The sequence below is a fragment of the Protomyctophum bolini genome (genome assembly GCF_963924005.1).
Source record: "Protomyctophum bolini genome assembly, chromosome: 5".
Lineage (NCBI taxonomy): Eukaryota > Metazoa > Chordata > Actinopteri > Myctophiformes > Myctophidae > Protomyctophum > Protomyctophum bolini.
In genome coordinates this window covers 16,149,816-16,175,093 of record NC_137866.1, presented here as the reverse complement: position 1 = coordinate 16,175,093, position 25,278 = coordinate 16,149,816, and the positions used below count along the sequence as shown (strand labels likewise).

The window sequence follows — 25,278 nt, the reverse complement described above, 5'->3', positions numbered from 1 at the left end:
CTACGGAAACACGAGATAGGATCCTGACTTATGGGCCACATGACTCGGAGTCAGGATCCTTTAGACAGTAAGTATGTTTCAGTAAGTAAGTACGTTCATTCTACAACAGCACCTTTGAGAGCATCGTTGATGGGCTGCAACTGCAAAGCGCTACAGAGGGTGGTGCATACAGCACGGGGCATCATAGGAGGTGAGGTACCTCCTTTCAGGACATGGTGCATAGTCAGGGCTAAGCGGATCATCGAGGACACTCAGCCACAATATTTCCTATGCGATTTTAACTATGTAAACCAGCTTGGTGGACCCGGCCGAGTCATACCCACGAATCTGAAGAAATGGGACCCATGCAGTGCCTCACTACTTGGCACTGCAGCATCAAGGGTTATACTAGCGTCATGTCCAGGGGGTGTACAGGCTAGCTCCCCCTATGGGCCTCATGGCTCGGCAAGGCTTATGTATCAAAAGCCATACAACCAGACTATGAAACGTTCATAGCATCAACCATCAGGCTGTTATTGACTATGGCGATGTTATTTACATGCATTCTGCCCCGTCCTCCCTTAAACCACTGGATGCAATCTATCACTCTGCCCTCCGTTTTATAACCGGAGATGGGTTTCTCACTCATCACTGTAGACTTTATGAGAAGGTTGGTTGGCCATCATTGGCTATGAGACGAGAACAGCATTGCACTGTTTTTTATCTATAAGGCCTTACTCAAGAAATTGCCTAACTATCTTTGCAGCCTAAAGTAATAGGCCATCATCACACCCGTTCTCACGACTATTTTCTATTAGAAATTCCTGATATTTATTCTGAATTGGGTAAGACTGCCTTTCAATACTATGCCCCCCACATATGGAACTGTCTACAATCAGTCTTAAAACTGAAGAATTTGAATTGTATGTTATGTGCAGTGTAATCAGGGCATCATTGTAAAAGAGAGCTGGTTCTCAATTGACTTCCCTGAATAAATAAAGGTGAAAGAAAGAAAGAAAGGCTGCTGAACAGCTCTGAGGGCGTATTCAGACTGGGTTGGATTGATTCCAATCATTCCCGAGTCCCCACTGGCCAGCATTCACATTGGCCATGTCTGTTAGTTCTACTGGATCTCTTCTCCACTAGTCCCTCCCTAACATTAGGCCATGTCTGTTAGTTCTACTGGATCTCTTCTCCACTAGTCCCTCCCTAACATTAGGCCATGTCTGTTAGTTCTACTGGATCTCTTCTCCACTAGTCCCTCCCTAACATTAGGCCATGTCTGTTAGTTCTACTGGATCTCTTCTCCACTAGTCCCTCCCTAACATTAAAGTCTAGTTTTTATCTGTTGACGAAATTATCAATACATTTAGTCCTAGTTTGAGTCGTCATAGCTTAGTTTTTATCAGTGAAAAACACCCGTGTGAAGTGAGGGGCGCTCTTATCATCATACATCATCTCATTCTGGCCAATAACAATTTGCGTCCTCACTTTTATCTTCAATGTTTATGTTTACACAAATCCGGAAAGCTGGGCATAGGGAGGGGCTAGTGCCTCTCAAAAAGGCAGTAGACAAACTGTATGCTATGGAAAAACTAACATTCATACTACAGACTACAAGAGGATAAATTCTATATAGAAAAGTGGAATCTCTTCTCTCAGCCTAGCGATATTGCAAGGGGATTAGGATTTCATTGATGGTTTATTGTAATATGAAAAATGCAGCCCTTTTTCTTTTCTTTTCTTTTTTGGTCTTTTACTTTTCTTTTTCTTTCCGTATAGGCTTGTTTGTTGTTTTTCTTGTCTGTACTTCCTTCAAGAAAAATTAAGTGGAAAAAAAAAAGGCAGTAGACGATTTTGGCAGTAGACATTTTTCGTCATAGTTTTAGTCTATGAATGAGTTCAGGTTAACAGTGTGTGTTTCCTTGAGAAACCCAAGACAAACAGGCATGGAGGCATGGGCAAATAAATCACAACCAGTCGGCGGGTCAAACGATCCGATAAGGGGCTGGCAGGTAACCCAAAAGAAGAAACAGGTAATCAATCCGCGCGGGGGGGGGGGGGGGGGGGGAGACGGACAATCTGATACTGTACAGTATGTACACCAAGGTCAGGTGAAAAGACAGGGTCTAAACAGGCAAGCCAGGCACACCAGAAACAGTATGAGGCTGGAGAACTTGAGTGAAAGTGTAGGCTAGAGGTGGCTGGGTTACTACTTGCCTATCGGGCCATGGCTCTTTAGCCGATTGGTAACGTACGCGGCTTGTTGATACGAGGTCCCGGGTTCGTCTCCCAGACGAGGCTACAAAAGTATCAATTAGGCATGTAACGATTCACTCAACTCACGGTACGATTAGAATCATGGTTGGTATACCAGTGGATCAGGAGGTACAGTACAGTAGAGTGGACACCCCGGTTCAATCCCAGGCTCCTCCCAGTGTTGCTGTCGAAGTGCCCTTGAGCAGGACCCTAAACCCCTAATTGTGTGTGTGTGTGTGTGTGTGTGTGTGTGTGTGTGTGTGTGTGTGTGTGCATGTAAAGAACTTATAAAGTACAAATTGACGATTTGTGGTGCCGGTGTCTCCTCCACTTCCTCTATGTTAGTTTGTTTACTTATAGGACACGCCCACCACATCTAAAAGGATGAGGCTGCAATCAGCATGTATAGGTATGTCAAGCTAAGGACTCTGCACCCAAAAGTATAAAGGTGCACACATAGTTAAAAGTAAGCTGCAAACCAAATAAAAACATTGCAATGGATAAAAAATACTGCCTACAGGATGAGACCAAAATAATAGTAAAAATATATAGTGGGGTCCTACACAAACACTGGCATATCATTCAGACTGATCCTAAACTTAAACAAGTTTTCGAAGAACCCCCTACGTTGGTTTTTAGACGCTCCCCTAATCGAAGAGACCAACTTGTCCATTCTAAGGGCCGATTCATACTCCTATTTTAGAGCCGAATAAAAGTCGGTTCGGCTCTGTAGAGCCTACAATGTGACGTCATTTGAGGTTCGGGGGGGCGGGGACCGTCCTAAAGTCGTCTCTTCGGTGCTACTGAAAATTTCTGACGAGCCGAAATCATTTCGGCACTACAGCGCCGAAACAGCGGTAAAATAGGAGCATGAATCGGCCCTTACACTCCACCGACTACTAGTCATACTTTTCTTTCAGACATTCCTCCTGGTAATTATAAGTGTTCTAATTGTGCTCAATGCAGCTTCACGTCCAAGAGCAAATACTTTACACATCCCCACAGTGGCAAAGAGATGGCAATAAGAGGTACCATCACATGTTCTGCCAACTTTGTTGTTTATCTTATTAAATACCCTTGTGGCTTAGCCTATGTTGGCAAAACTAGCAGAGCCCTATGCACACGTATCAGTGAACACAGAAGTAATATCAGATGTGGTGACGAGATACTGGGGCATTGAAAAAGTACAGAGATCCCCTCGGGGTGGTGAGTGACCATAATCGACTCTTACTCTAACGTGAAGCTTTTTACATATACACTCAACACTATGGCGCCTCAAGGGCTCAATGAGGAATTTGATGTAAAACCATTTCTGGGTTAATTCTTTCTTTTTATGTTTTATCTTTTGAACTTATGTGTGCTATTTGTGTTATTGCCATTTCCTTGTCCCTATGATATGTCCTCATTATTTTGTACTGCAATTACAGTACCCCACTATATATTTTTACTATTATTTTGGTCTCATCCTGTAGGCAGTATTTTTTATCCATTGCAATGTTTTTATTTGCTTTGCAGCTTACTTTTAACTATGTCTGCACCTTTATACTTTTGGGTTCTAAAAAGTTGGCCTTAGGAGCCACTATTTTCAATATATTTATATATATACAGTATATATATATATATATATATAGTCCTTAGCTTGACATACCTATATGCTGATTGCAGCCTCATCCTTTTAGATGTGGTGGGCGTGTCTAGCTTGATTTTCATCATTGCAACAGAGCTTGTTCCTTGTAGACCTGCCCATATGCTGTTGTATATAATACGCCTCTTGATGTTGTACATTCATACCTGACGAAGACCCACAGAGGTCGAAACGTTGTACCTAATAAAGAATTTTCCTGGGAGCTACAATTCAGTGTGCGGACATCCCTTCCTTTTTTATAGTTTGTTTACTTCTCTTGCACTTTAACCACACGAGTCATACACTAGTTTGTTGTTCCTCGTTCCGGACGGTTTAAAGCCTGCCCTTCTGCATCCGACACTTCACACGTAGGCTACAGACAAGTGCGCATCGTTTCCATATGCACTCTAGAGTCTAGATCTAGAGCGGATCAGCAGCCTGCAAAGCAACTCGACACCAACCCAGTCTATCACTATAAATAAACACTCAAATTTTACTTGAAAAAAGTAAATGTAATATTATTACTCAAAATGTGAAAGTAACTAGTTACGTTACTAGTTACTGGAAAGTAATATGTTACTTTAGTTACTTGACAACACTGCACATATCCGATGCTGGCTGGCGTACCTTGTGCACTAGCTAGACGCTTCTAGAGACGGCATGGCGGACTGCGAGCTAGCTAGGGGACCCAGGGTAGTTTATAAACTATGGATGAGGAGAGAGCCGCGGAGAGAAGTAGTAGAAGAGGGTTGAAGAGGGTCAACTTGGGCAGTAGGGCAAGAGCTGTAGGTGAGACGACGGCTTTAAACATGGATGAGGTGACAGGATATTGCTATAGCGCTGCTACTACCATGGAGGGTGACTCTGTATGCTGTCTGTTGGTTATACCAGCATGTACAAGACACCGTGCGATCATGATTGAGTGTTGATTTTGCAGATAAAAACTACTAGAGGTTTCCTGATCTGGAGAAACCGATCTTTTATACCATTTAAGTGGTATTAAAAGTCAATCAGATATATAGTGTAATATCGTTTTGCATCTTTGTGACAGGCCTAAACATTCTCCCCTTCCTCGCCACACACACAGGAAGAGTTTTGACGTGGGTTTGACATATAATCATTTTTGAAATATTAAAATGTTCCCCTTATGCATAAGATCGATATCAGCCGATCATGAGAAAAACAATCGTGATCGCTCTAAAAAAAAACGTTATCGGAGCACCTCTAAAAACGATTTTTGGCCGACTACCTTTTATCACTGGAAAAAACTAAATACAAACTAAGCTTGACTAAAACGAAGACAATTTCGTCAACAAAAACTAGACTAAAATGTTAGGGAGGGACGGGAGGGCATCGCAGAAATAGTAGATCTTCAAGCTCACAAGGCTGACATGTTGTGAGCTTGTTGATCGGCTATTTTCAGCACGCAATCAAATCAGACATTACGATGACATCAGGGCCTGTCAAAATGTTGACAAAATCAACTGTAGATTTAGTTGACAAAACTAAATGAAAATGTATTCAAAAGACTGACTAAAACTAAATCAAAATGCAGTGTCAAAATGAACACCGATTGTATCATACTACTGTGGCTGTGCAGATGTGACTTGGTATTAAATGAAAGGCAATCTGGAAGTGTAGGCTTTTCAAAGTGATACTATGAGAAGCTGAGCACGGGTAAAGGGGCCTTAACTGGATTAGTGGAGCGTATTGAGTTCTAGGATGTCTGGTCTGTGCTCCACTGAGATCATCAGCCTCTGATATTTAAGTCTAGCAAAACATGGAAATGATAGCCTCGTTTTGTCTTAGAATGCACATGCACCAGTCAAAGATATTATTAATTCACTCTGGTATTGCGCTGACACACAAACAGCACTCTATGACATCATTCACCTTCTGTCATGTCATATCATCACCACATGCACGCCCGTCTTCACACACCCACACGGGATGAACATGTACACATGCACGCACACACACACGCATTCTAACTGCTCATCAACCTATCCAATAAAACAACAATTTACACAGGGACAGTATAATGGTGTGTAAAAATACATTAAAAACGTCTTTGCCACGGACACATTTGTCCTTGTCTAATCTTCAGTGTCAATAACGGATGCGTTGCTAATGGAGAGGTCGTTTCCAGTGGATCTAAAGTCAGATTGAAATGATCCATCCATCCCATCCAAAAACTCCAAATCCCAATAAAAACATCCAGGCCTAAAAAGCTTTGTCCCTTAATCCAAGAGTCTCTTGATAGTGTTTGTGTGTGTGTGTGTGTGTGTGTGTGTGTGTGTGTGTGTGTGCGTGCGTGTGTGTGTGTGAGAGAGCACTGTCACGCAACTCTGGGGTTTTAGTCACAAATCATGAATGAACATGATGTGAACCGTCGTGTGGCCAGAGGATTAGAGATCTATAAATAGATGATGGGGTTGATACAGGCAGAACTAAAACTATGACGTCGATGATACCTATTTTCACTGAAAACTAAATAAACACTCAACAACTCAACTAAGCTGCAGAGAGAGAGAGAGAGTGAGAGAGAGAGAGAGAGAGAGAGAGAGAGAGAGAGAGAGGGGGAAAACAATTCCACAAAGGCATACAAATCCAAGGAGAAGAGATCCAGTAGAACTATTAAAGACAAGACATTTTCTTCGCTGCGACACGTTGTGAGCTTGTAGATCGGCTATTTTCAGCATGCACCTTCACCTTCACCTAAATTACGACTTTAACTTAATGAAATAAAATCTATGTAAATCTGAATTTGCTGTCAAATTTACACTGGTCTGATTGACAGGCAGAGCTGCATGCACTTTGGCCAGAGTCACAAACTGGCCCTGACTTTTCAGTTTCCCCATTCTGAGCCATGATCTTTCTGGTCTACTACCGGGCCGGGGGGGGGGGGGGGGGGGGGGGGGGGGGGTTGGTCAGAGTGCACGATCAGAGCACGAGCACGACCCCCCCCCCCCCACACACACACACACACACACACACACACACACACAGCATGATATGATGCATTATGGTGCGATATAATCCACCAAAGCTTGACAGTTCATGCTTTAAAACTCAGCCGTGGCTTCCCCCTGTGATAATAGGGTTTGGGATAGGCCCAGCAGGGTGTCGGACTAATGCCTGTCAGACTGTTAGTATGTCTGACCCTTCCGACAACTCCACTGTGTGCGGCAGGTGGCGGGCCCACTTCAACCAATGAACTAAAGGGTGCATTTGGAAATGTGCCCTGAAAGCACTGGTGTGCTCTCTTGTCGTTCGTTTATTCAGTGCACTGCACTCTGTGCGTTGTCGTTCAAAAATCCAGTGAGCTGTGCACCGGGTGTGCACACTGAACGCACTCTGTGACGTCACCGCCCACCACACTCAACAAACTGACCACATTCCAGGTGCGCATTTCCGAACTCACCCATAATGTTGAGAAGAATTGGCAGGTGGTCAAACAGTTCAAGTGATTTAAGCAAGCAGGTGCATAAACAAGTTCAGTTCAATTTACTAATACTGTAAGTAATAACATCACATTCTTGCAGGCAGTGACAGTAACATTACTGTAGCCTACCTGTTTTTGGACAGCAGTTGATGGTTTTACCAGCATGAGACTACTCACCTAATGCCGCAGACTAGGTTCCATGTTTAATGTACTTCCAAAGTGTGTAAATGTTTAAGTCACAGATTTTCACAGGTTTTCATATCGAAAATATATGAACTTTGGCTTGTGTTTAATCCACGTGGGTTCTTGTTTACTACTTGGTTAGGGTGATCGAGCTTTGAAAGGAATCATAACTTGTCATGACAGCTTGGCTACAACCAAAACAGACTTCCTCTTCCTATTCAAAATAAGAGCCTAATGATTAGTCAACACTAGGGATGTGCCGATGGTACATTTTGGCCGATATCGATATCCAATATAATGAATTGCTGTTATGGCCGATAACCGATATTATCAATGTCGATATGATCTCATTCTGTATTGAAAAATTATAATAATTTTGTCCATTCTGAAAAATCCATGTAACATGGTGTCTTAGGCAAGTCAGATTTAACTTTAATACCTTTATATTTAATATTGTGAGCTTGTAGATCTGTTCAACTTTGGGCGTGTTTATCTGTAATTCGACCGATTAATTAATCGGTCTGATTGATTAATCGAACCGTTTCCGATTAATCTAAAAACAACTACAATCGGCCGATAACGATGTGTTTGCCGATTAATCTCCCATCACTAGTCAACACTATTTACAGCACATACAGTAGATATAGACATTTGTAGTACCCTGAGATAAATCAGATAATGCTTTGAATGGGCTCGATGCCTGCTGCTTGTACCAAGAGGCAGGGCTTGCAAAGTGTGACCAAGTAAAGGTCTGTGACTGAGTGATTGTCATCATCTGACAGCTGGAAGGCCGGGCCCCTGGAGTCCCGAGGCCCCTGGAGTCCCGAGGCCCCTGGAGTCCCGGGGCCCCTGGAGTCCCGGGGCCCCTGGAGTCCTGGGGCCTTGCATGGGTGTAGGCTATAGGATCCTACTGGTGCCCACTCCATTTGCCACTTGCTTTGCTCCTAGGTTCTTTGAAACCCTACAGTGAAATTAGCTGTTGATGGGCCCATAAACTGCTTTATTTCACTGTGGACTTATGCAGTCTTGCCTGGGTTTAACTGGAGATAATGTTGTGACTTGCATGGAAGTTAAACATTCTGTTAAAATAGACAGTTTACTGTGATCATGAGTCAGAGAGAGGACACTACGCTGTTGACATTTGTCTTTGTCACACACGCCACACGTGCGCGTATCCGTACGAGTGTGCGTGCGCGCGTGTACGTACGTGTGTGCGTGCGCGCGTGTACGTACGTGTGTGTGTGCGCGTCTCACCGCAGCGTTGACGCTGCATGCAGCGGAAGATCCCTGTCCAGTGCTTAAAGATGCATGAGGAGCTCTCCATCATTAACGAGATGCTTTGATGGAAAGTTCCACCCAGCCAGTGAGAGATATATGTGGAAGAAAAGACAGACAGTCAGATGGAGAAAACAAAGCAGGAGTTTTGTGTGACATTGAGAGAGGAATTCACCCATGATGCCACGTAGTAGGCCTACATTTACTTATAGGCTACTGCAAGTGCTGTACTTAATGAATTCCGGACTTTTAACTACATTTCAGTATTGATATATCATTTATTAAAGGACCACTTCACCACTTTTCTATCTTATAATATAGGTTCTCACTAATAATCATGATAAAATGGCACCATTCTTTTCTACTCAGTAGTTTACAGATCTACGCGGATCTACGCAGATCTTTACAAAAATTTGTATTATCGTGAGAACGATGGCTTCCACTTTCGCATTGCAACTTTTCAGGACTAGAAAGCCTGCAGTTTCTATTAGCTTGGATTCCCCATCGATGATGTCACTGGTGGACGGGTTTCTGAACTGCCCACAGCCCTCCTATGAGACACAGACTGAGTATAAAAAAATTGCAATTTTATCATGGAGGACCTAGTATATGATTTATTATTGTTTTATTTTATTTACTATAGTCCTACTAGAACCCAGGAAATTACATCTGGCCACAAAATATCACAGAATCTACTGAATGTGAAGGGGGGTACTATATATAGGGGGCTGCTATAAACACAGTATGGCAGCCCCCTATAGTACCCCCCTTAATATTCAGTAGATCCTGTGATCTTTTGTGGCCAGTAATTTCCTGGGCTCTAGTAGGACTATTAATAAATATTCTGCTGGTTGGGTTTGTGGGCTATGAGCTGACCACCCAAGTATCCCCGGTCAGAGAGAGTATGTGACACCAAGGTATATTATCATCACGTTCAGGTTTATTATCTCCTTAATCCATGGTTTCTACAAGCAAGATATAAGAAATGGAATACATATTAGCTATAGCATGACAATAAAGTAGATCAAATATAGTTCAGAATATGGCAACAGAATGGATATGTATCAACAGGTAGACTGGGCGTTTATACATGTGAACAATCATAGTAGGCAAGGTGATCAACATAGCATAGAATACATTAAGTCAATACAGAACATAAAGGCTTACTTTGGTCAAGTACGCATGGCTGGAGTAATGGGTAGACTCAGTGAGGTCTGCAGGTGCTGCATGTTGCCTGTGTGAAGGCTGGAGACTGAGTGAGGAGTGTGGGGTGAGTTGCTGGTTATATGTGGCACACCTAGACTGTGATTGGCTAGTGAGTTGAGTGGTGTGATGGCAAACACATGTGTGATTGTGGATGCAGGGAATTGGGAGTGTCCACCAGAGGCTGCCAGTAAGACAGCATGCAGATAATTCACAACAACTATAGTAAATAATAAAATAATAAATCGCTATAAAATGTTGTAAATCACTAAAACAAAAGAAAGCAGCAAAGGAAAAATAATTAACACTCATCCTTTACTTTCTCCCAAAAAACTAAAGTTGTCCTTTAAGGTTAAATGGATTAATTAAGAGCTCTGGCTGAGCCCCCCCCCCCCCCCCCTCGCAGAAATAGTAATAGGGATGCATGTCAACATTTCTGCAAGGAAACACACCAGCACAATCATATAGTGGCTGATGAGGAAAATTAGGGTTAAAATATTTATATCCATAAATTTATACTACTACACCTTTAAGCACAGTACCTGCACTCAGTTACCTTACACCGGTGAGTGTGCTGTGCACAGATGCGTGTGTGCGTGTGTGTGTGCACTGTGCATCATGCATGCACGTGTTTTGTGTGTCACTCACTGACTGCAGTGTGTTTGTGCATGTATTGATGCGCTGCCTGGGATGTTAGCAGTTATTCACACACTCACATGAATCTTCATCTATAATTAATCGTGTTTGGTAACGGATCCTTAGGCCTAATTAATACTCCATTGCATGACGGCACTGCAGCAGATTTTCAAGGACACACTTATAGACTATAAGGCATCGTTGTCTTAACAGGAAAGACCCATGATTATCACCTTTAAAATCTCTGCTGCACGGGTTGCCTCCACAGCAGAGTCTCTGGGGGGTTAGAATACACCCCTGTGCATCTGGGAGCGTCTAGCAGCGTCCATGCCGGTGGTCAGGCGTGCAGATAGGGGGGAGGACGGGGGGGATTCGACCCCCTCAGTTTCATGAGGAGGGGGGGTTTCTGAGTGGTGCTGTGATGGTGGTTCTCTGAGTGGTGCTGTGATGGTGGTTCTCTGAGTGGTGCTGTGATGGTGGTTCTCTGAGTGGTGCTGTGATGCAAGTCCAGGGGTGCCCGATCAGAAATTCAAAATACTTTGATAATGTTTGGAATTCATCAATGCCCACAGTACACAAGTCTCTTCACCAAAAATAGCAGATCTACAAGCTCACAACTCGTCGTGTTGTGAGGTGTGACCTATGGTTGTGACATGTTGTAAGCTTGTAGATCGGCTATTTTTGGTGAATGTTTCCCCCATAATAGGAATGCTGGGTTAAACAGCATGTATAAAAGTTATTTTCAATATTTTCAATCCTAATGGAATCAAATATTCTCTCAATTTTTCCTTGTGACATATTGTACAGTATCTTTGGGGTAAAGATTTCCAGATAAAGATTTACATATTTACATTGCTAATGTGAAAAGTGCTATTAAAGTAACAATGGGTCAAACCCACAAATATTTACAGACACACCGTTTGGGAAACAAGTGCATTAGACAGTATAGGGCGGCTATGCGTGTATGCATCGCTGCGTATGAGTGCAGTCCCTATAGCTGTGTGTGTGTGTGTGTGTGTGTGTGTGTGTGTGTGTGTGTGTGTGTGTGTGTGTGTGTGTGTGTGTGTGTGTGTGTGTGTGTGTGTGTGTGTGTGTGTGTGTGTGTGTGACACGCACTGTACAATGTCTATGTGTGAGAGAGTGAGTGATCTCTTTTGTTCCTCACTTACATGCGACCTATATGTGGGTGACAGTTCAGTGTGTGAACTCTTTTCTCAGTCAACATACCTTCCCCTCGCTCCTTTGGTAGCTCTATTTTCACTTTCACTTGTTCCTTATATTTCATACACGACCTCAGTGACCTCCAGGTCTCGTCTTCCTGTTAAAAGCCTGATGTATACTTCAGTGTATGCCAGTGTCGCGTGCCAGTGTCACATGACTGAAAATAGCCAATCCGTAGTTTGTTTCCCAGATAGCCTCTCGACCAAAAATGGTTAATTTATGAAGACAAAATAGTGTTGATTTTGACAGCAAATTTTGATTTACTTTTAGTCATAGTTTCTAGTCATCTGAAATGTTTTTGGTGTAGTTTTAGTAGACTAAATATCATAAGATTTTAGTTGGCATTACAGTTGATTTTGTCGACTAAAATGTATTTCGGCAGGCCTTGATGGCGTCATCGCAATGGCAGATTTTACACTTGGTTGCATGCTGAAAATCTGCAGCGCAACACCCAAGACAAGCTAACATAAAATGTATTGTATTTTAAGTTCTACTGGATCCCTTCACCACAAGTCCCTCCCTATAACATTTTAGTTAACCTTTTATTTGTTGACGAAATTGTCAATACATTTAGTCATAGTTTTAGTCATCATAGCTTTAGTTTGTATTTAGTTTTTATTTAGTTTTCGTCAATGAAAAAAGGTAGTCGACAAACAATTGCACAACACCCTTCTTTGATTGACACCCTTTTCAGTTGTTGTTATTAGCAATTAGCTTTAATGTGTGTTCAGGTGTGTATGGAGAGAGTATCAGGTGCAGATATCCTCCATTAGCAGCAGAATGACTATGCAGATCCATGTCAACCGGAGAGGGTAATCCTGTTGTCTGGAAGCCTTCCATGCAGTACGTGTCTCTATGGGCAATGCCTTGCCTTGCCTTGCTTGACCTGCTGATCCACTAGCCACTACATACACTATACGTGCGTGTTTTTTGAGGGTATTGTGTAGGGTAATCGTGATTCACAGTTACGTTGCATGCCAGTGTCATGCAGGGAAACACTCAGCTATGTATCTATAGTGTGTGTGTGTGTGTGTGTGTGTGTGTGTGTGTGTGTGTGTGTGTGTGTGTGTGTGTGTGTGGTGTGTGTGCGTGTGGTGTGTGTGTGTGTGTGTGTGTGTGTGTGTGTGTGTGTGTGTGTGTGTGTGTGTGTGTGTGTGTGTGTGTGTGTGTGTGTGTGTGTGTGTGTGTGTGTGTGTGTGTGTTGCTCTAGCATTACAGTGAAAGCAGACACAGGCTACTGATAGTAATGAATGATGGATTGTTATATAACGTGGCTGGTCACTGTACTGGTACCTGGGATTTTCCTCCCATTAGGGGAATACCAATGACGGTGCATGTGATAGAGCTCATTGACTAGTTCCAGACTTCCAGTGGTGGAAAAAGTACTCACATGTTTCACGTTTCATTTCATGTTTTTGTAAAAGCATCAATAATGCATTGCAATGTACTGTAGAACTACTAAAGTAAAAGTCCATTATTCAACATTACTTGAGTAAAAGTACAAAAGTATTGGTTTCAAAATGTACTTAAAGTACCAAAAGTAGAAAGTGCTATACTCATTGTGCAGAATGTCCCATTTCAAGGATTTCTAGGATAGAACACCAGATTAAGGCAAGTAAACAGCTAGTCCGGAATTCAGCTTTAAAAGTTTAAAAGTCAAAGTGGTCAATGTTCAGCTCTATATTCCCTGCATTCATCCTCCTTTTAAAAGGAGTATATATCGCCTAAATAATGACTTATGTTCCATCAATGTACACATTGTCGCATTCCTGAGACGATAATTTGATCATCATCGGTATAGGAGACTGTAAGCTTCATGTAATTGATAGAAAATAAGTCATTTTTTGGATGTACTGTACAACTCCTTTCCCACCCCTTTTAACACAGAAACACACAAGCAAACAAACAAACAAACAAACAAACAAACAAACAAACAAACCACTTCATGATCAGAGAAAAACAGAACAGGGGGACAATGATATCATATCCAGAATGTATTAGCAGCGCTGACGTATACACTGTGACAATGCAATGGTTTTCAACCCTTTTCATATCAAGGCCCATTATTCATTATGCATTTGAGCCACAGACCAATTTTGACAATATATATTTTGTCATTTTTTGTTGTCGTTGGATAAGATTTTGCCCACAATAACAGGCAAACGTTGATCAAAATAACAATTCTTCTACATTCTCTAATTGTGTAGAAATGAAGTAATGCAGATGTTTAACAATAATGTAACGTAGTGTAAAATTAAATCAAATGAAACAGGTCCATTTTCTGTATTTTTGAAAATGTTTTAGATGCTACACTGGTCTTCTGTACTGTTCCCTTTCAAGATTCATATTTATGAGATTAATTATATTTCTGAGATTTTCAAGATACATTTTCCCATCTCAGCCTAGATGTTGACATACAGTATGTCAACTATTTTTTTTCCTTTGTCATTTAATGCCCTACTTTCATTTCGTCTGCGCGAAAAATGAAAGCCTGGAGGAACGCATTGGCTGCCTTGGTCTAGAAGTTGGAGTCAACGCTTCCGGGTGGGTGTCGCTCCAAATTATGTGACGTAGCGCTTCACTAGGTGGGAGAGGAGTGGCCAGGGCTGAGGGACAGATCGGTGAGATCCAATCAGGGCGTGCGCAAATCTCAGCCGCGACCCACCCCTATAGACCAGAAACTTAACACGTTAGCTCAGGCTATTATTTTAGTAACGTGTATGTTTGTGTGTCACAACCGGGCGTTCATTTGCCATGTTGTGTTCTTGTCTCTGTTGTGTTCTTGAGTATTGTTGCGACTGCAGGTCGCATTTATGAAGTCTTGCATTTCCCGTCAGTATGTCACACCCTGTATGTCAGAACCTGTTCTGACATTCCATATGTTGATCCTTCCCCATCCATCCTTCCTCTTCGATGTCTCGCTTTTGACTTAGACCTGTCCATTCAAACTCTAGACGGGCCTGCCGCAAAGTTATTAGTACAGCCGCGCCTGGCAGCCGGCGAAAACTAGAGTTCTCAACAGGCCCGGCCCTACCTGGGCCCTCATCAAACCCTGTACACCAGTGATACTCAACCTCAGGCCCGCGGGCCACATCAGGCCCGCGGGACCATTATGACTGGCCCACCAATGAAAATCTAAAATAAATAAGAAAAAAAAATCTGGAAAATGAAATAAAAATAAATAAATCTGAATGAAGTTATCTTTAATTACATTATTATAAGTAATACTATTAGAGTTGTACTATTACTCGAACGAAAATAGAAGCTTGGGGGGGGGGGGGGGGGGGGAGATGCAATGCAAATGAAAGACATATACTGTGTATCCCTATTCCCTGACATAATTTTATAGCTAAACGGACAGAATTCTATTTTATTTGAATGATGAAACCCAGCTGCCATTAATAGTTGGAAATGGAAATGGAATTGCGGAAATTGCGGAAATGGAAATTGCGGAAATTGCGGAAATTGTAATTGCGGAAATTGTGGAAATGGTGGAAATGGAAATTGCGGAAAATGCGGAAATGCGGAAAAGGTAATTGCGGAAATTGCGGAAATTGCGGAAATGGAAATTGCAGAAATGGAAATTGCGGAAATTGCGGAAATTGCTCTTCACTTATAGCTATCTATTTTCAGGTAGATTGTTTTATTTTACTCAGTCAGCCATATCACTACTCATTTTTTTTCATGAAAAAGGTCATAGCTGGGTAATCTATTTTCAGGCAAATTGTGTTTATTGTATTTTATTTTACTCAGCCATAACAATTTATTTTCTGTTAACCAACTTGCTGGCTGGCAGGCAGGCAGACAGCTACTCATAGACAGGCAAACAGACAGACAGCTACTCATGGAGAATTGGACAGGCAGGCAGTCAGACAGCTACTCATAGACAGGCAGACAGACAGCTACTCATGGAGAATTGGACAGGCAGGCAGACAGCTACTCATGGACAATTGGACAGGCAGGAAGGCAGACAGCTACTCATAGACAGACAGACAGCTACTCATGGACAATTGGACAGGCAGGAAGGCAGACAGCTACTCATAGACAGACAGACAGCTACTCATAGACAATTGGGCAGGCAGGCAGACAGCTACTCATAGACAGACAGACAGCTACTCATGGACAATTGGACAGGCAGGAAGGCAGACAGCTACTCATAGACAGACAGACAGCTACTCATAGACAATTGGGCAGGCAGGCAGACAGCTACTCATAGACAGACAGACAGCTACTCATGGACAATTGGACAGGCAGGAAGGCAGACAGCTACTCATAGACAGGCAGACAGACAGCTACTCATGGACAATTAGGCAGGCAGGCAGACAGCTACTCATAGACAGGCAGACAGACAGCTACTCATGGACAATTAGGCAGGCAGGCAGACAGCTACTCAGACAGGCAGACAGACAGCTACTCATGGACAATTGGACAGGCAGGCAGGCAGACAGACAGCTACTCATAGACAGACAGGCAGACAGCTACTCATAGACAGGCAGACAGTAAGACAGCTACTCATTGACAGACAGACAAATAACTACTCATGGACAGACAGACAGACAGACAGACAGGCAGGCAGGCAGGCAGGCAGGCAGGCAGGCAGGCAGGCAGGCAGGCAAAGAGCTACTCATGTTATGTTATTATGTTACAGCTACTCATGTTATGTGCAATAATTTGTGCAGTTATGGAAACAGCTCTTTGTGTTTATGCAAGAAAATGTAACACATTTATTTATTTACATATTGTGTGCATGCACATTGTACTTTGATACATTTTGCGAAAATAAAGCAATTGAAAGAGAGAAGTTATCAAGTATCATTAATGTCGTAATTTTATCTACTGGCCCCTGGCCCCTTGCCATTTTTGTAATGTGGCCCACAGGTAAATCTATTTGAGTATCCCTGCTGTACACTCAAGAGAATGTCCCCACCGCTACCACCCTTAGATCTCCATATACTGGTTATTATTTTAGTAAGGTATGTATGTTTGTGTGTTACAACCGTGCGGCCGTTGTTTGCGTTCGTTTGAGATGTTCTGTTCGTGGTTCAATGACTGTGTTTTGTTGTGGCTTTCCTGCTGTCCGTCCATGCAGTTTATCTCAGAACATTAGCAGCTGTTGGCTGTTGTCGCTTCGAGTTGCAGTCGTAGAGTGGCTGGCTGCGTTGCGGTACGGAAAGCAGCCCTTCCACAGTGCGTGTGTCATAGCTTAGGAGGCAGGCAATGATACTACGCGATTGGCTGGCGGCGGCAGACGAGGCAACCAATCAGGCTAGGCCGTCAGTATGGGTCCTCAGTATGACTAGGTCTTCTACATTTCATGAACTTTCATTAGTCGGGTGGTTTCACCTGACAATAATGCCTGCCAACACAGGGAGGCTGGCAGAACCTTCACTAAAACAGCCAACACAACACTCCGCGCACCCCAGACTCTTCTCCCTTCTGGCTCCTAAACTATGGAATGAACTTCAGAACTCCCCATTGCAATCAGAACTGCAGACTCACTCCCAATCTTCCGTCGTAGTCTGAAAACTTTCAGACCTTAAAGGCATAACATATGTAATTTATAGCATTTTATATAAACATTTTCAAAACATTTTCAAAACTGACGTATATCACATCAGCATAACCACCATCAAAGTGATTATCAGCACCACATACTGTACTCACAAAATAATTCCGGTATAGTACAGTTGTGCAGCTATTTTTGCTACTGTTGTGTGGACACTCTAGATCAGGGCTACTCAACTTAAGATGGCTCAGGGGCCACTCAGTAAAATTCCAAAAGTCCAAGGGCCGCAAGCTAAAAGTTTCAGTATTATTTTTAAAAGTTTACAAATGTATTACACTACTAGTCTAAAAATGAAGGAAACGCACAGTAAAAAGCCACGTTTCCATCTACAGTATAAGGCCAAACCTCAATGAACAAAAACATTGTGATTAATGATGAAGTTACAAAATGAAGGGATGAAGGGAACATTATCACAGGTGAATAAATAAGTCATTAATACTCAGCTGACACCAGGCCATATCACTTTCTCCTGGAACAAACAATACTATACCTACAGTATACTACATTCTTGTTCAAAACGAACATAACTAATCAATATTTTTATTGGTATGACCATGACGGGCCGCATGTAGCGGGGGCCACGGGTTGAGTAGGACTGCTCTAGATGTACGCCAATTATTTACAAAAAAACCCATAGAAAGTCGGTATATGCCCTGTAAGTATAAATCAGTTTTCTAATCAGTTTAGTTTGAATTTACTGTAAATCATATCATCAGATCAACATTCCCAGCACTTCCTGATTTATCTCATGATATGGAAATAAGATTGTATTAAAACATATCCAAATATGGAATCATTAGTATACCTGATTCTCGGTAGATCTCAGAACATATTGGCCTGTAATAATAAGCCTATGCTTATGTTATAATTCCCTTTGCTACATTTAATCCACAACTGTCTTTGGTTTCCATCCTCATTCTTATGATGTCACACGAGATAACATAACATTTATATCCAGAAACATTTGAATGTACGCTCTACATGACAAAGACCACTGTAAATACCATATTCCCAACCAAGTAGAAATTATAGTTTAAAAATGTAGATATACTGAACATATGTATTTAAACATAATTGGATAATATATGGCAAATATTCCAGTTACATAAATTAAGGCACTCTGGAGTGCAATTAAGCCTTTCTAGATATGCTACTTATCGAGAATAAATAACCATAACAGAAAAATGTTACTTTAAATGAAACAAATTCAACAGAACTAATTATCTAGTAATCAAGTAATCCATTTACCCAATACATTTAAACATACATTCACAAACACATTGCTAAAATATCACATTAAGATTGACAAGTTACGTTCTAGTTCTACTGTATCGTGTAACTGAATATTTGTTCCACCGTATACTTGATATGTCAAGTCAACATGAAATGTTGTACCCTGTAGTAGTCTATATACATTACACTTATATTCTTACAGTTGTGTTTGACCTCAATATTAGTCACAAACGAGGTAAGTGTGTTCCGGCCTGTATGTCTTAAAAAAACATTATGTATAAGTTGCACTGCAGTGTGTTTTATGCTGTTCAATAAAGAAAGTCACAACAGTTTGTTTCCTCCATTTCAAGCCATGTATTCCTTGTCATTTAAAATGTTTTGTCGTCATCAATAATCCCTTTGTTTTAAAGTGCTGTTCTGCTCCCAGTTGAGACGTGTCTTTGTTTTTCCCCCCACCGAGTCACACCTTATGTCTCCGATTTGTCAGTCTGCCAGGTGCCGTTGGCCTTGTTGAGGGTGAGGTTACTCAGCAGCTCCGTGTCTGTCTTTATGGCGTTCTCCACGGCCTCCACCATAGGGTTGGGCTTGTCGTCCTGCTCCGTCTCGCGGTGGTAGAAGTAGTTGAAGTTGGAGACGATGACGGGCACGGGCAGCGCGATGGTGAGCACGCCGGCGATGGCGCACAGCGTGCCCACCATCTTGCCCCCCATGGTGACGGGGCACATGTCCCCGTAGCCCACGGTGGTCATGGTGACCACGGCCCACCAGAAGCCGTCGGGTATGCTGACGAACTGCGTGGTGGGCTCGTCTACCTCGGCGAAGTAGATGGCGCTGGAGAAGAGGATGACGCCGATGAAGAGGAAGAAGATGAGCAGGCCCAGCTCGCGCATGCTGGCCTTCAGAGTCTGCCCCAGGATCTGGAGGCCTTTGGAGTGACGCGACAGCTTGAAGATGCGGAACACGCGCACCAGACGGATGATGCGCAGGATGGCCAGCGACATGTTCTGGGTGGAGTTCTCCTCCGTCGTCGACACCAGCTCCGTAACCACTGTCACGAAGTAGGGGATTATAGACACTATGTCGATGATGTTCATAAGGTTGTGGAAGAACTCCCTCTTGCTGGGACAGCAGCAAAAGCGCACCACGAGCTCAAAAAAGAACCACACGATGCAGGCGGTCTCGAGGATGAAGAAGGGGTCCGTGAAGGGCGTGGGCTTGCGGTGCGCAAGTGGGCCACGATCTATGGTCTGGTTGAAAGGCTTAGCGGGATAGTACGGCTCCCATTCTTCACGGAACTCTGGCAGCGTCTCCATGCAGAAGATGAAGATGGAGATCACGATGACAAACACGGACACCAGGGCAACGCACCGGGCCGCGTTGGAGCTCTCCGGGTACTCGAACAGCAGCCAGAACTGCTTGTAAACCTCGTTGGTAGGCAGAGGAATTACGGACTCGGTGATGAAGCCCTCGTCCTCTCTGAACTGCTCCATGGCCTCGGCGCCCAACCCGTAGAACACGATCTCGTCCGAAAACACGTCCACCGGGACGTTGGCCGGACGTCTGACCTTGCCCCCCGACTGGTAGTAATACAGGATCCCGTCGAAGCTGGGTCGGTTCCGGTCAAAGAAGTACTCGTTCCTCATCGGGTCGAAGTAGACGATCCTCTTCCTGGGGTCTCCCAGGAGCGTCTCGGGGAACAACTCCAGCGTTTTGAGCTGCGTCTCGAAGCGCAGGCCGGCAATGTTTATGAGGACCTTCTGGTCGCCCGCGTCCAGCCCTCGTTTGTCCACGAACAGGTCCTCGCAGCACTCCTTGGCCAGCCGGTTGTAGATGGCCTCGCTCTCCTTGGTGCCCTCGCTGCTCAGCAGCATCTTCCAGTTGGTGATGATGCTCTCGCAGCTGTTCCGCCCCCGCCGGCACGGGGCCAACGTGGCGGGGCCCTCCGTGGGCACGGCCAGCGTGTGTACGGCGGTGTGCGAGGGCGACACCGGCTCCCACATGCAGGAGGGCGCGTGGGAGCGTGAACCCGACACGTTGGCGGGGAACGCGTGGGAGGGTTGAGGGACCTGGAGGTGGTTGTTGTTGTTGGAGGCGGGCGCGGGGCCCTCGCCGTAGTGCTCTGGCGGCATCTCCAGCGTGAGCGCGGTGGTCTCGTCGGCGCCGTGGTCCACCTCGTCGTCCAGGCTCTCAAAGTCAACGAGGGCCACTTCCATGGCGCTGTTTTAGAGTCGGCCAGAGCTAGGCCCCCTGGGCCCTCGGCTGTAAGACGCCAACGAAACACCACAGACACACGCGGGAGGGGATATCTAGGCGGGGTTTCGCAGATGCAGCCTACGGCAGCACTCGGGTGGACAAAAACCACAGACCCCACTGTTCACACCCTCTTGTTGTTCTCCAGCACCTGTAAAGTGAGAGGCAGGGGGAGGGAGAGAGAGAGAGAGAGGGTTAGTCTATTTCTGTTATTGCTAAGGAATTGGATTGTGCACATGACATCTGAGTTCTGATGTCTTGTATCATGACTCCTTTGTTGATACCGGTCTCTTTGGAATCCGACATTGAATGCATGGGAGCCAGGTGAGAGCAGGGGGGGGGGGGGGCAGGATGGAGGAAATACAAACTTGGGAGAGCAGAAGACGGACAACTCCGTCAGCCAATCAGCGTATATCAAAAAAGTGGCATCATCTAAACGTGTTCCGTTTCCTACTTCCTTATTCGGGCAGTACATAATCTCTATGCACACAGCAGCATCAGCAGCAAAATCTTCTTGCCACACTAGCAGTCTCCGTGTATTTCGAAATCAAAATTGTTTTGGCTGAATCGAATGTAAACGATTTTTGCCGTCTCTGCAAAGATAATTGTCGGAAAGCCGGCCGTTTATCTAACACCAGGAAGATAAATCGTTCCTGATTGGCCAACGTGCGCTGTCAATCACAGAGCCCTGAGCTTGGTCGCGGCTCGTACCAAAGCTGATACAATCCTAAGGACTTTGTATTCCCATTTAGCCAGACTCACCCCTCCTGGCAGAATTAAATGTTGTCCAGCAGGGGGAGTGGGTTTACCCAGGCTAGGTATAACTGGAAGGCAGCATTGTCTATACAATGATGCAATCGCAACTGTCAGCGCTGCTAGTGCAGTGAGAGCACACACTGGGAAGTGGGAACAATTACAACCAAACAACGCACTATACTACTACTATATATTTATTTTTTTTGGGAGTCCCCTGGAGACTCAACTTCAATTGAAACGATTGAAACATATATAAGGCCGCCACTTAACAGTGACTCCTTCAGCAGTCTGTTAACGTAGCCTAGATGTACTGCAGAATAGTGAATAGCACACTTTATACACACAGAATAGCACACATTACATCATACTTTTATGAAGACTGTGTGGAGCTTCAATGATGGTTGTTGTACTGTAGGTTTCTCAGAATATATATTTTACTTTCAAAACCATTGAATACTTTCAAACGATTCGAACTATTGAAAGGCATCCTTTGAAAGTAAAAGTCCAGGATAAAAAATTTACTTGGATTTGGGTTGCCATATATTCACTAGTTTGGCATCCAGTCCAATTGTAACGTAATTGTAACAACCCTCGTTGTTATATGCTTCTGTCTAGAATTAATCAGATTATTATTTTGACTGATGCCATAGGCTAACTTAAGGTTTACCTGCTGGCTGTGATCCTACAGTTTACTGAGTCACTGGACAAGACATGGCCCCTGCTTGGCCAGCCTCCACAAATGGGGCAGTAGCCCAAGCCCACTGTGTGCGTGTGGTGAGGAGCAAACTATGGGGCACATCATAGAAGTTTGTCCTCTCCAAAGACTGGAAGGAGGATTAATCACCCTCCATACAGCAGACCAGGAGGCAACCGCTTGGCTTAAGGACTTTGCATTCGCTAAATAAATAAACTGAGTCACTGTCTCTCTGCATTCTATCTGATCCAGTTTACTGAGTCACTGTCTCTCTACATTCTACCGTATGTGATCCTATAGTTCACTGACGCACTGTCTGTCTGCATTATATGTGATCCTGTAATTTACTGAGACACTGTCTCTCTGCATTCTATGTGATCCTACAGTTTACTGAGTCACTGTCTCTCTGCATTCTATGTGATCCTGTAGTTTACTGACGCACTGTCTGTCTGCATTCTATGTGATCCTATAGTTCACTGACGCACTGTCTGTCTGCATTATATGTGATCCTATAGTTTACTGAGACACTACACTGTCTGTCTGCATTCTATGTGATCCTATAGTTCACTGACGCACTGTCTCTCTGCATTCTATGATCCTATAGAGACACTACACTCTATCTCTGCATTCTATGTGATCCTATAGTTTACTGAGACACTACACTGTCTCTCTGCATTCTATGTGATCCTATAGTTTACTGAGGCACTACACTGTCTCTCTGCATTCTATGATCCTATAGTTTACTGAGACACTACACTGTCTCTCTGCATTCTATGTGATCCTATAGTTTACTGAGACACTACACTGTCTCTCTGCATTCTACAGTATGTGATCCTATAGTTTACTGAGGCACTATCTCTCTCTTAAACAAGCATGCGTTTACCATGCTTGTTTAAGTAGTTCTGGTTAAGGGCAATCGCTAAATGTCTCATTTGTACGTTGTAAATGGTAAACGAAGGAAGGAATTGATTGATTGATTGAATACTTTATTAGCAGTTTGCAGAATAAAGTGCAGGCAAGTTCAGTTCAATACAAGGTCCGTTCAGAGGCCTAAGAAAACACCATGGCTTGTTTCCTGGGGTCCTTATGTAAGTTATTATCACTGTATATGGACAATATGTGCACAATTACATGGTTTTAGTTTAAACTTGTTTTGAAACACAAAAACATACAAAAATGAGCCTGTACAACACACACACACACACCTCGATGGAAAGAGAAACAGAAGTGCACACACTCAATTATTCTATTGACCCCGATACATGGCTGTGTAGGTGGAGGTTGGTGCAGGGTAACTGGGTCTGTGCATACATTAGTACATAATTAACGCAGCCACAGCGGAGCCATAGCGCAGAGAGAGGGCCCTGTAGTCTAGATGCATGGCAGACTGCTTCCATCTCGCCACTTGGTTTCCTTAACCCATTTAAGCATCAGATTTTAGCTCCACACGCGCACACACACACGCACGTCGCAAGCACACACACACACACACACACACACACACACACACACACACACACACACACACACACACACACACACACACACACACACACACACACACACACACACACACACACACACACACACACACACACACACACACACACACACACACTTCGGGAGTAATTAGGGCTTAGGGGTTCAGAGTCTTGCTTAAAGACACTTCAACACTAACTCTGGGGGAGCCCGGGATCAAACTGGGAACCTCAGGGTGTTCCCATCCACCTGTTCTAGGCCTACTGGCCACTCTACCCCGGAGCCACTGTCGCCCCGTGCATGCGTGCATGCGTGCGTGCGTGCGTGCATACAGTGTATGTAGCCTATAATATAGGCTACATATTATGTGTGTGGGCGGGCCAATGCCTGCAGATGTTTAATTAAAGACTCCAGGCAGTGACGCATCACTGTGCCGAGAGCAATGCTAATGATCAGAGAGAGAGGCATAGCAATAGAGAGAGAGAGAGAGAGGGGGGGGGGGGGGGGGTGCTATGGAGTGTGTGTGTGTGTGTGTGTGTGTGTGTGTGTGTGTGTGTGTGTGTGTGTGTGTGTGTGTGTGTGTGTGTGTGTGAGGGGAGTGCACAGTAAGTGTAAAAACAAACAATAAATAAACTAATTTTTAGGTCAGATTTCCCCAAAACTTGACCCTGAAGGCAGTGTTTTCAGGGGTATAAAATGGGATAGTTTTGTTGTTTTCTTGTATTGTCTTCATTTTGATCCTGCCTCCTTTTTGAACATATTGTTTTTAATTGCGTTATTTTGTAATATTGAGTTATTTTTCTTTTGTTCATCGTAAATGTATTGTTATTGTCTCCACCAGGCCGAAGGCATGGGGAGAGAGTATGTTTTGCACTCCATCCATCCGTCCGTCCGTCCGTGTGTGTGTGTGTGTGTGTGTGTGTGTGTGTGTGTGTGTGTGTGTGTGTGTGTGTGTGTGTGTGTGTGTGTCTGTCCTTTGCACACACTCTCCTCGGCCCCAATTGTTCCACAACGGCCTGTTATAGCGACACCATGAGGCCGACTTTTGCAAAACACATTTCTGTAGATTACTCCTACACATTTCATCCATACATCACGTAAATCAGTATACACAATCTCTATAGTCATGTGATCAACACGGACCTGTCCGCTTCCCCATATTCCATCACAATTGGTTAAGATTGCCTTTCAAGTTTGCAGGATTGGTCCGTTTTGAACAAAATGCCTCGTCAAATCTTAACACAGCGTGCCATTTCCCTGCAATTATGCACACGCATTCCCACCAGGCAAAGGAAGAAATGCCACTTAAACATTTTAAAATTTGCCTCATGGTGGCGCTATAACAGGCCAATTCAGATCTATCTTATCGATACATCTCGCAAATCGGTATACACCATCTCTATAGTCACGTGTTCAAATCGGCATACACTATCTCTATAGTCACGTGTTCAACACAGATCTGTTTGATTTTTCAT

At 43.8% G+C, this 25,278-nt stretch overlaps 1 protein-coding gene across 1 annotated transcript; it reads right to left on the bottom strand.

The window, feature by feature from the left end:
* Window positions 1–19,091: 19,091 nt before the first annotated feature.
* kcna10a (potassium voltage-gated channel, shaker-related subfamily, member 10a) lies at window positions 19,092–20,837 on the bottom strand (the record flags this gene model as incomplete). Its single annotated transcript, XM_080762792.1, has 1 exon — window positions 19,092–20,837. One exon carries the CDS (start codon window positions 20,835–20,837, stop codon window positions 19,092–19,094), a length of 1,746 nt encoding a protein of 581 aa, XP_080618918.1.
* Window positions 20,838–25,278: the final 4,441 nt, after the last annotated feature.